Source organism: Akebia trifoliata, chromosome 3, assembly GCF_017979445.1.
Source record: "Akebia trifoliata isolate Shusen 1 chromosome 3, ASM1797944v1, whole genome shotgun sequence".
Taxonomy (NCBI): Eukaryota; Viridiplantae; Streptophyta; class Magnoliopsida; order Ranunculales; family Lardizabalaceae; genus Akebia; species Akebia trifoliata.
Window position 1 is genome coordinate 7,941,203 of NC_141377.1, and position 12,040 is coordinate 7,953,242.

The 12,040-nt window shown below is 33.5% G+C and overlaps 2 protein-coding genes across 4 annotated transcripts in view; one reads left to right on the forward strand and one right to left on the reverse strand.

Annotated features, from left to right (window-relative positions):
- Positions 1-685: 685 nt before the first annotated feature.
- On the reverse strand, positions 686-5,465 carry LOC147405861 (uncharacterized). The gene is made up of 5 exons (XM_086437512.1): positions 5,350-5,465; positions 2,636-2,925; positions 1,819-2,101; positions 1,012-1,093; positions 686-924 (listed from the first exon to the last, which is right to left on the reverse strand). Exons 2-5 carry the CDS (start codon positions 2,877-2,879, stop codon positions 748-750), a joined length of 786 nt encoding a protein of 261 aa, XP_086293638.1. The 5' UTR covers positions 2,880-2,925; positions 5,350-5,465; the 3' UTR covers positions 686-747.
- A 3,156-nt stretch (positions 5,466-8,621) lies between these two features.
- The window catches only part of LOC147405862 (SNF2 domain-containing protein / helicase domain-containing protein / HNH endonuclease domain-containing protein), a 67,646-nt gene continuing 64,227 nt past the window's right edge, over positions 8,622-12,040 (forward strand). For all 3 annotated transcript variants that reach the window (XM_086433737.1, XM_086433738.1, XM_086433739.1), the window contains exon 1: positions 8,622-9,137. In XM_086433737.1, the coding sequence (XP_086289863.1) occupies positions 8,802-9,137 (336 nt within the window). In that variant the 5' untranslated portion in view covers positions 8,622-8,801. The remainder of the gene's footprint in view (positions 9,138-12,040) is intronic.

Below are 12,040 nucleotides of genomic sequence, written 5' to 3' on the forward strand. Positions count from 1 at the left end.
TAAATGAGCTAAAGTCCATGCCTAGATTCTTTAAACTATATGTTGTGAGGAAGCGTAACAAGAGAAAACAAATGAAGATTGAGCGCATAAAGGACACTTGACTTATGTGGTTCGGCAAATTGCCTACGGCCATGGAGGAGAGGGAGAAAAATCCACTATCAACGATAAATATCACACACTCTCTGCCCTCTACAACTCTCTATGCTGCAAGAAATCTCACAGAGCAAAAACATAAAAAACCCTACCCCGAAAATAAGAATACTCAACATCTCACAACACTATATCTATCTTCTTGGTTAGTTTCCAATCCTTTTTTTTCAGACTTAGTTGATTGCAAGATTTATGGATTGCCTATTTTCTGAATTAGATTTGCTTGATTAATTATCCCGACTTCTTGGTTGAAATATTTGATCGATGTATCTCGAGGCATCACACATATATCTATAAAAAATTGTGGAACATATTGGAAAGCAAATGTTAATAAGTTACCATCAACATTTTCTTTTTTTTTCACTATATTTGTTCAAGAATTGAGGAACCAATGTCAATTCTTTGTAATGTTTGAAGAGTTTTCTTTTAATCTTTAATTGGGGTTTGTGATAAATAATTTAAGAAATTGGGGTGTAATAAGTAAAAGTTGGTGTGCCAATAGAAGCTGTCTAAAAGAATTGTTTACATTTTTTTGTGACTTATACAGTATAACAGAATAACTTCTCAGGCCATGTTAGCCACTATTGTTGGTGATATTCAGAAGCAGAAACACTTAGCAGGAACCTTCTTCTTCGCCTTTTCTTTTGCCTTGGACTCCTCCTTTCTTCTTCTCTCCTCTGTTATTGCTTTCGCTCCTCCAACAATCCGGTCTATTTGTGATATGTCATTATAGTAACGTCTCAAGGCCCTTTCCCTGCTCCTCTCTAATTCACTCTACAATTCCGTGTGTAAACCGATAAGTTCTAATAATAAGCATCCACAATTTGTGTTTATAGTTCCTCAAAAGCTAAGTAAACAAACCTCCATTCTATCCATTCGACGTTTAGCTTTCACCTTCTTCTTATTCTCCCATGAAAGAATTGTCGAACTATTCCTCTCATACCTGAAAACTTCCACTTATTAGTCGAACAAATCAATGTACCTTAAATTCTACAAAGTTTTAAAAGTCTTAAAATAGCTTATGTTATGGTTTGTAGAGCCTGATGGTACTGGTCAACAAGGAGTATTGTTCATCATTTAACATTTAACATAATATCCAGAGTGAAATAAAATTTTCAAGGGTAATTTCGTAATTTCACTGTTATACCTCTAGTTAGATTTTCTCAATAAAAATTTTTCTCTTCATAGTGGAATCAGTGTAATCTGTGGACGTACCTCAATCGTGAGGGTTTCTATGTGTTTGCATCTTTATTGCTCTTGGATCGATTTCTCTTCTTTCTTGAGGTTTCAAATTTCAAGTACTTTAACACTTCTCAAAATTTTCTCCTTAAATTATACCAAATTTTACAAGTCTTAGAAAAGCTTATACTATTCTCTTTATTTCTTGAGTTTTCAAATTTCAAGTACTTGAATTCTTCTCAATTTTTCTCCTTTGGAAAATGCTAAAGCGACTTCATACGACACTGAGTTGACATGGAGGTGTGCACAGAACCATAGATGATTTTCCTCAAGATACAAGTGAAAAGCATCAACGTCAGCTCAAAGTCGAACGCAATGTCTTGCACACTCACTCTAGCATTACTTACAAGAAAATTGAGATATGTTTCTTTGATTCGCAAATTACAAGATATTTAAGTTTGCAATGTACTTCACGAGTAATGAAATTACCGTTTATTTATTTGTGCCATCTCATCTTTCTCCCAATCATCAGCTTTTGATCCTCCATTTCTTGGTGTTGTCGAGAGTGTATGATTTACATTAGGCCTTGTATCAACTTCAGTTCCAAGTTTCGAACTACCCATGCCATTATTCAACACATCAGCAAGAGTCGGAGCCTTTTTGACAGTTGGGATTGTGCTAGCATCAGCCATTTTTGATATTCTTTCATCGATGGTTCCTTCTTGAATTCTCTGACCCGCCAACACCTCCGATATGTTCATGGAAGCTTCACCTAGTACAAACAACTTCATCATTTTTTTCTTTGAAATTATAGCTTGTTAAAACCTTAAATGTTGTGTAGAAAATTGGGTAAATTACCATTTCATGTGCTAAAGACGGGAAAATTCCCATTTTAGTACACTACTCATTTTAATTTCCAAAACATGTTTTTTAGCAAGATCGTCACTTTTAGAATAAATAGAAGTGATCTCGCTGTTAAATGTAGAGAGTACTTTCTATTGCCACACCAATTTTTTCTAACTCCATCCCAAGATGTGTGATGATTTACAAATGAATTACGGTAGTGTTAGCAAAAGTTGGTGTGGCAATAGAATTTCTTTAAATATATACCTGATTTATTTATCATCGAGATTGTCATTTTTGAATAAATACTGGTGATCTCGCTTTCTCATCTTTTAATTTTATCAGCGAGATCGTCACTTTAAAATTAGAATAAATACTTGCAATCTCGCCATGCATGCTTTTGATGAACAATGTACTGAAACGGGATTTTAACAAAAGTTGCGCATGTTCTCTAGAAATTTACCTGGATATTGTGTATCTTCTTTTGCTTCCTTGCTTGAAACCTGTGTAGAAACTCTATCAGGCTCGAGGAACTGAACCCGTCTAGAATTTCTACGAGGCTTGCTCTTGGTCAAGGAGGTTTCCATTCCCTCACTCGTACTTCGGTGGTTTTGTGATCCTGTTTCTTCAAGCAAGTTGACAGCAAATGCAGCTGCAGCAATCACAGTTGCAAACTCGACGTCACTCAAATCGTTATCTTGGCTCATTTGGCCCGAAAATTTCCTTAAGAACTAGTTCCAATTGTCTTTCCCCCTACAAAAACAAATGACAAAGGCTTGGTTCCTTTACTTCATTTTGATGTTTTTTCACCAAAACCTTTAGGATGGAAGAAATGTTATCTATAGTTACTTCTAAGAAAGGAGGAGTGTTGCTTTTTTATCTTTTGGTTCCTTGAAAGGCTTTTTTTTTTTTGAGTCGTGCTCGGGTGACACAATGATGTGTTGTCGTGCACATTATTGTAGATGTTTTTCCGCGAGATACGAGTAAAAAGCATCTACAGTTATGTGTGTGCCACCACATCATTTGTATCACCTTCGTGTCTCCGTTCGGGTCATTCCAGCATTTTCCTTTTTTTTTTTTGGTGGGGGGGGGGGGGGGTATGTGGAGGTATCCTTGTCTATGATTGTTTGGCCCTTGATGGCTATTCTGACCTAAACTGAAAATCACAAAGTGGTTATTGATCTCAATCGTGGCTTCAAAACTCGGTTTGACCTCTCGCCTCGTCCGTGGAGTCATGGACGTGACCGAGTTGTCTTGGACGACTCAACTCATCTCAGACTAGACAAACCATTTAACTCAGTAAAAAATGATTGATTTACATATATTTAAATTAAACTAATTTTTTTTATTTTAATAAAATAATGTAGATTAGAAGATGTTTAGTCATAAAATTATATTTTATTTACATAACAAGTATTTAAATTCTAAAACAAATTAATTATTTTAATTAAAATCTACAAAATCCCAGTTGACTCAGCCAAGCTTTACTAACTTGAACCAGATTTTTAAAATATCATTCGAGACATATTGTTTATCTTGAGAGATGATGTGATTGTTGAGACACCTTGTATATCTGTATCATTGTTGAATGATACTGAGATGACTCGGACAAATAGATGCTTTCAACGTTTATCATGGGCACCATAACTGGTATACTAGAGCTGCATCCTTCCCGCTTCTCTAGTAAAAGAGAGCATGTACAATACCTATAATTGTTATGTTTGTGCCTTGTATTCTATTAGTGGTGTTATTTGTAGAGAATGGACTGTACACAATGAAGGAGGTCTTGTTCGATTTTATTTATTTATTATTATTTTTATTTTTTGGGGCGGGGGGGGGGGGGGGTGGGTAACTTTTTCGTCAATTTTATAAAATTTTCTCCTACAGGTTACAAATTATAAATTTGCAAATTGTTTTACGGTTCCTATGAGGGAGGATTTTAGTTTTCTAAGAGGAAGTGAGATTGAGTGATTTTGTGTTTCTTAATACTTTTTTACGGTATACATCCCCTAGGTCTAGGGATCATTATTACAATCACTCATTGAGTGATTGTAATAATTATAAATTTACAAATTTTGTGTTTCTTAATATTTTTTTACGGTATACATCCCCTAGGTCTAGGGATCGTAGAAATAAATTGACTAATAAATTGGTAATCTGTTTAGAGTTTTTTGTGACGTCTAAGATGCTCTCTTGTTTAGATTGAATTTGGTCTATAAAGGTGATAGCTATTTTTGTATTTTTCTCCTCTTGGAGGCCATGTCGTCCTCTTTTTAATAAAGAGTTATGATCCAGAACGGTGTCCCATTCCTATAATCAACACTAGGTGTCTACATGACATGTTTTTGTCAGAGTTTAAAATACCTAGGGCTCTTAACCAAGCCGGGCATGCAGCACAATGTATATGAACTCCAATAAAAATGTGCCACGTAGACTCATAACATTGCTATAGGAACGTCCACACCATTCTGGATCACGACCCTTTAATAAATTTTATTTCATCTATAAATTAAAAAAAAAAAAAAAAAAAAGCCCAATGATCTCATTAATTATGCAAGTAGAAGTGATACTTTATGAGGTGATTATTGAACAGTATGAACAAATAGATGGAATTCAAACAGAACAAAAAATATTAATTTTTTAAAATTTTGGATAAGTGAAATTTTATTTGAAAGAGGAAAAAATGGCCAGCCTCCATGGTTTAAAGTTTTGTATCCTTTTGGAATTTTCATTGGAGACATCTCGATTTCAACCAAGACTGAAATTTTAAACCTTGCAAGCCCCAACCAGAAATCTTGCACATATTATTATCCTTTAAACTTTATTTTGTGTTAATTTGACAAGTCAATATCGCTTTTTTGCATGGTTTCACATCTTGTCTCATTCGTGGATTAGACCAAGTTGTGTCCGACGAATCATCTTGTCTCAAACAGGACAAACAATTTATCTCTGTTTACAATTATTTATTAGTATATAATGCATATTTGTATGTAACTATATATATATATATTGAGAGGCGATTTACATGTAATTTCTGTGTCATTGTTGAATGATACCAAGATGACTCTTGTGGTCTCGGATGAGATTTAAACCATGCTTTTTGGAAAAAATAAATAAATAAAATGAATATAAGAGTGTAGTTTCAGTAATTTTTAGCTGGAGTGGAGACATAGGTACCTTATTTGCTTAACCAAAATTCCCATTCTTTGAGGCCATGAGACCAATCTTCATAAGTCCTCTGAAGTTTCTGAACTATAAGTATAAATAGCTTTGATCATGAGGAGAAGAACCATAGGTTTGCCTATTTGGGTCTTAGATATTGAGGTGGAAAGGGTGGCAAGCAAAATGAAATATGCTTTGCCTTCAGGTTCTGTTTTGGATCTAAAATATGGTTAGTGAAGGAAAGGTATTTTCTTTTTTCTTGATTCCTAGGTTTCTAGTTGTTCCCATTAAAAGTAACATTTGAGGCTGCAAATGTTCTCTTTCTTTTTCTTGTAAAGGCACATGAAAAGTTGGGGAGAGTAGGGAATGCATTTAGAATCAGGATCAGGTAAAGTGTCGCGTATAGTAACGATGTCTGCGTGGCGTGTTTTGGTTGGAGTTTAAAACACATCGACTCCTAACCAAGACATTTTCTACATTTGCATGCAAACTGATGTATTTAATCTCCAACCAAAACATGTCATATAGACACCGTACGTTACTATAGGAACAGGACATTGTTCTTGATGACAACTCTCTCTCTCTCTCTCTATATATATATGTATACACACACATATGGGTAGCATTCTTTTGATAAGATCCTAGACAATATTCTAGACAAAGTATTTTGTCTTTATGGGTCAACAATTTTGAAATGGGCTGATTTTTTGTGAGGATGATCTCTATGATGACAAAATCATCCTCACAAAAAATCAGCTAATTCTGAATTTTTTAACTCTAATTTATAATTTGAAGAATTGTGAACCGTCAATTTTTTACTGTTAGTTTGTAATCACTTTTCATAGGGTTAGAATTTTTATAATTGGATTATTCTTGGTGAGGATGATCTACTGACTAAAGAGATCATCCTCACAAAAAATCAACCAATTCTGAAACCTTTTAGCCATATAAGACAAAACTTTATCTAGAATGTTGTCTAAGATTTTGTCAGAATAACCCAACCCTATATATATATATATATATATATGGAAATGTTCAGCAACAAATATTTTGGCAAAACATTTTTCAAAACATGGGTTAGAGATTTTGGAATGGGCTGATTTTTGGTGAGGATGATCTCTACGGTGAGGAGATCATCATCACCCAAAAATCAGCCCATTCCAAAACTTTTAACCCCATCAAAAATGGTTTACAAAAAATGGACGGTCCACGATTTTTCAACTTGTAAACTGGGGCTAGAAGTTTTGGAATGGGCTGATTTTTGGTGAGGATGATCTCCTCACTGTAGAGATCAACCTCACCAAAAATCAGCCCATTCCAAAACCTCTAACTCATGTTTTGAAAAATGTTTTGCTAAAATGTTTGTCAAAATGTTTGTTGCTGAACGGGACCCATATATATATAGAATATTTTAATTACTTTCTTTGATTTTTTTTCATGTATACATTTGGATAAGTGAATTCTTTATAAAATTTGAATTTGACAAAATCTCATTTTATGTGGTGTGATTTTACCATAAAATCACTTGTTGTGTTAATTCATATAATAATGGTATAGTTTTTTTTTGGATAATGGGGGTGTCCAGACTTACATCCAACTAAGGGGATTGGATGAGTTAAGGTCCAAACCAAGGCATATGGGACTCTCTCTTGGGCACGTACAACGCACGCACATCAAGTAAGCGAGGGAACATCCTCGCAGGTGGCCCCAAGGAAATATTGATCATATTGGGTATCGAAGACACAACCTACTGACTCTCACTACTTATTAGATTCAAAATTATCATTGAGACACCCCCCTCGGAGTTATAATAGTGTAGTTATACCACGGACAAAAAAAAAAAAAATGAAAACAAAGGAAACAAAATAAAAATAAAAACTTAGTTAAAGACATTGTAGTAAAGACTTTTTTCTAAATGCGTTTTGACTTTTGGATTGATATCTGAACAACCCAACTTGTAAAAATCCTTCTTTTTGTTTAAGTGGGATAATGTAATCAGGGAGTGATCGCTTTATTTTTTCCTCCATTTTCTTGTATTTCCCTTAAGGACTTCTTGTCCTCTTTTTAATCAATTTTACTTATCTAATTTTTTTTTTCTCAATGCACCTTGTTACAGTAAAATCATCAAATTCAAATACTGAAAATGACGGTTCAAATCGTTGAGATGAACTGTTCAAATCGTCGATCATGTTCAGACATCAAGATCGATGATTTATAATCTTTAGTCTCGACGGTTGTAAAAGGTTGATCTCAATTATTAAATCAAATTTTATCTCAATGATTTGAATGGTCCTTCTCAACAATTCGAATCACCGATCTCAAGGATTGAAAGGGATTGAGAGTGCTTTCAGAAATAAAAAGTTGTCTAATTGGACTATTAAGTTATCACCATGAAAACTTTTGAGGGTGTGATTTCACCAAAGCATCACTTGTGGTGTGAATTTATATTATAATAGTATAGGTTTTTTTTTTTCTTTTGATAATAGGGATGTCTTGACTTATGTTTGACAAGGAGGATCAAATGAGCCATGGTCGGAACCAAAGCATATGGGACCCTCCCCCGGGCACTTGCAATGCCTGCACATTACACGCACCAGGTAAGTGAGGGAACACCCTCACAGGTGGCTCTAGAGAAATATTGCTCGTATTGGATATCAAACACACAATCTACAGACTCTCATCGCTTATTGGATTTGAAATTGCCATTGAGCCACCCCCTCAAGTTATGATAGTGTAGTTATACCATATTCAAAAATAAAAATAAAAATAAAAATAAAAACAAAATAAACAAAATAAAAATAAAAAATTACTTAATAGACACTATAGCAGGGATTTCTTTCTAAATGCACTCAAATTTTTTAGGTGATATCTGTGCAACCCAATTCTTAAAAATCATTCTTTCTCAATGCCCCTCGTCACAATAAATCATCAAATTCAAATTGCTGAAAATGATGGTTCAAATCGTCGATCTCAACAAAGATCAATGATTCATGTTCAAACATCAAGATCGATGGTTTATAATCATTGGTCTTGACAGTACTAAAAGGTTGATCTCAATTATTAAATAAATTTTTTATCTCAATGATTTGCATGGTCCTTCTCAACAATTGAATCACAGATCTCAAGGATTGAAAGGGATTGAGGGGGTTTTAAGAAATAAAAAGTTGTCTAATTGGACTATCAAGTTATCAACATGAAAAAGTTAGGAGTATTTAGAAAGAGATCCCTCCTTCAGGGTTCATTAAGTAATTTTCTCAAATTTAAAACAAGTCTTCAAGCAGGCCAAGCACTGAAGTTCGCGGCATTTTATTTCGAAATCAAGACTCGTACTTTGCCCCAAATATCTCCAATCTTCAAACCCTAGAATCCACCTCGCATTTCTACCCTAAAACCCTAATTTCCCATTTCTGTCTCAACAATTTCGATTCTATCTCCTCTTAAACTTCCTCAATTTCTTCTATGAATCCATGGAAGAAATCACAGAAGAGCAGAGAAAAAGATCAGAAGCAAACCGATTGGCTGCCCTAGCGAAGCGTAAGGCCGCAGAATCCACGAAAGTAGATTCATGGAAGCTCTTCAAATGCCGAAAGATTTCCCCAGAACACGATGCGTTTCCAAAACCTGCAAAGATATTGACCGATCCATCGCCGAAAATTATCGAAAATCCTTCTCCAGAAAAATTTCTCGTCAGGCTCGAGATATGTTCTCCAGACTCTTTTTCGGTCACGCCGATGGCGATTCCTGATTCTTCGTATCCTGGAGAATCCGAGTGCTTGAAGAAGCTCAGTTCCTGGCTTTCATTTGTATGAATTTCTCTCTTGTGTCTGTCTAGTTTGCTTTAACTTCTGTTGTTTTTTTGAAAATTAGGGGATTTAGGGTATGTTTGGTAACACTTATGAAGTCTGAAGTCTAATTTCTGTTTTCTGAAATCCGGTTCTGGAAAAGTTGTTTGTCATTTTTAAAAGTTTCTGGTTACAAACAGAATTTTAAAACATAATGGTCATTTTAACAATATTACCCTTTTGTAATTCTAATAAATTGTTAACCGAAAAGCATAACATGTTATGCATAATGTAACTATCCACACATTTAATTTCGATTTCTAATAAATCAAACACCCCAAAAGTATTGTTTTTAAATTGAATTCATACTTGAGAAATTATATTCCAACAAGGTAATATTCAAACAATAAACATTCATGCATTTTCTAGTTGTAGATTGCAAATATTAAATTTAACAACTTTTGGCAAATTAGCATAAATGCACCTCCTAGTAAACGTAAGCATAGATGATTAATGGTGGGTAAGGAAACCTAGATTTTTGTATGAGAAAATTTCATTGTAGCAATAAAGAAAAGAGGTTGAAATGATCAACCAGGAACAAACAAGGATTTAAACGTCCAAAAATACCCCAATAACTAAGCACTTGAAATGCTACACACCTAACCACCTCCCTCAAAAGTCATAAAAAAAATAACTTCTAAACTCCTTGAAAAAATTTCATCAAAAAAGAGAAAATCCATAAGATTCTAATTATCCTACCGAACCACTTGCTTGCCTATGGTCAAATTAAAGTCCAACTGGCAATCATTAACTTGGCATTGTATCGTATGGTTTTAAAAATCGTCCAAGACCAAGATGACTATCTTAATAATCTCAATTGTTTTTTCTTGAAACATCAAAATCAGTAAAACCTAAACCCCATACACTCAAAAAACCTAGAGATTTTTAAATTACAAGCATGTAATCGAAATTGCATTCATGAAACATATAATGTTAGAAGAAAAAGAGATGTCCGTTAATGGATGAAAATGGTAGATCAAATATAGAGAGAGATCTTACTGTGTAATTTCGGAGTGAAAAATATAGGGTTTTCGAACACGAAACGAGAAAAAGGGGAGAGACCTTGACAACACTGTTGTAGAGGAAGGATAGGTAGAAGAGAAAGGAGAGGTAGAAAAGTTAAAAATAAGGGTTTTAGGGTTTGTATAACGAAGGGATAAGTGATAAAAATCAGTGTTTTGAGGAGGGAATTTCAGGAATAAAAAACAAATTTAGAATTCAAAAGTTTCATCCAATGTCCCCCCATCGTTGAACCAAAACTTCTAAATTTTGGTTCTTAATTCTGAAATTTGAATTGAAACAAACCGCAATAGAGCTTCTAAAGTCTGAATTTTAATGTTGGACCACTTCCATTCAAACTTCAGAAGTGTTGCCAAACACACACTTAGTGAAAGATTGAGAATATGATATTTTGTAATCATGGTTTTAAAACTCGGTATTATGTCTTGTCTTGTCCACCATCGGATTAGATAAACTCTATGACTTGGTTTATAATTATTAATTTCTATACATTTAATTATATAATTATAATTTCTATGAAGTAAGGTGGATTGGAAGATGTCTTTCCACAAGTTTATAATTTTATTTTGATAATAAAATTTTAAATTATCAAAGAAATAGGTATTACTTTTATTTGGAAATTTGAAAACTTGAATTGACTTGGTAGATATTTTCAAAATGTTGGACAAGTCATCTTGGAGTCAATGTGAGAATTCACATTGAATATACCGCTTTTTTAAGAAAGATACTGAGATGACTCGCTCAGACAATATTTAAAACCATGCTTGTATTATCTTCATTCAAAAACTTTCCAGAACTATTACAAACTGAGGAAAAATTAAAATTGATCAGTAGAAAATTTAGTGAAAAAATTAGGAAATCCATTTGATGATTAGGAAATCCAATTAAATTAATTTGTTCAACTAACTACTCTAGTAGATAGAAATAAAACGCATGAATAAATAAAACAATCATGCAACCACGACACTTTACGTGAAAGATCCTTTCGAGAAAAGTCCACGAGGCCTCGTCTGGAACGATCCATTATAGAATTATGAATTTACTAAAGTTACCCACTCACAAGACGGTTGCCAGACTCGAATCCACGATCTACTAAACCTTGCTTCAACGTGCCCTTTGTATCACTTCATGATCTAATTCCACCAACCGCTCTTGTAGTTTCGATCACCAACACAATCTGAATCCATGAACTGCACACTCAATTCCAACAAAAAGCGCTAGGCGGTGCTTAAGCAACAACAAAAATGTAATATTTTAATTTTTTACATATAGAGTGAAGGTCATGCAAAAAAAGAGAAAAGAAATATAAATGTCATTACCAAGATAATACTAAATAACCAATTACTAAGCAAACTTGTAAGTCAACACGACTAAAATGGAAGAAAAATGAAAACGATGTAACTGCAAATCTTGAAGTAATTTTTTGCCCTTCACAAATCTTTGTTGTAATACTAAAAGAAGGGCATGAAGATTTGGAAGATCAAAAATGCTCCCACCTTTACATCTAACTTATTATAATTATCAAGGTCATCTTTGTCAAATTAAATAAAATTACAATCCCATACCCCTATAACCAAGTTAGTTTTTTTGTTTCCTAAATAATAGAAATATCCTTTTATTATGTTATCTTCAAAATAGCCTAGGTTAACATTTTAAATTACAAAAAGACCTTTACAATATATTAAATGATAAAATATAAGATTATCCATTGAAAGTGAAAAAAATAATTTTTATCATGCATAAATCCTAAATTTTGCAATACACGTGCATTTGCACATGCCATCTACTAGTTTTTTTCATATATTTATTATATTATTATTATTATTTTTATTTTTATATTTTTT

Bases quoted from the DNA above. Each gene is read 5' to 3' on its own strand.
- LOC147405861 (XM_086437512.1), bottom strand. From the start codon at position 2,879: ATGAGCCAAGATAACGATTTGAGTGACGTCGAGTTTGCAACTGTGATT. The intron at 2,102-2,635 runs GTAAATTTCTAG...TGTTTGTACTAG, and splicing joins AGAAGATACACAATATCCAG to GTGAAGCTTCCATGAACATA. The intron at 1,094-1,818 runs GTAATTTCATTA...GGAAGTTTTCAG, and splicing joins ATGGCACAAATAAATAAACG to GTATGAGAGGAATAGTTCGA.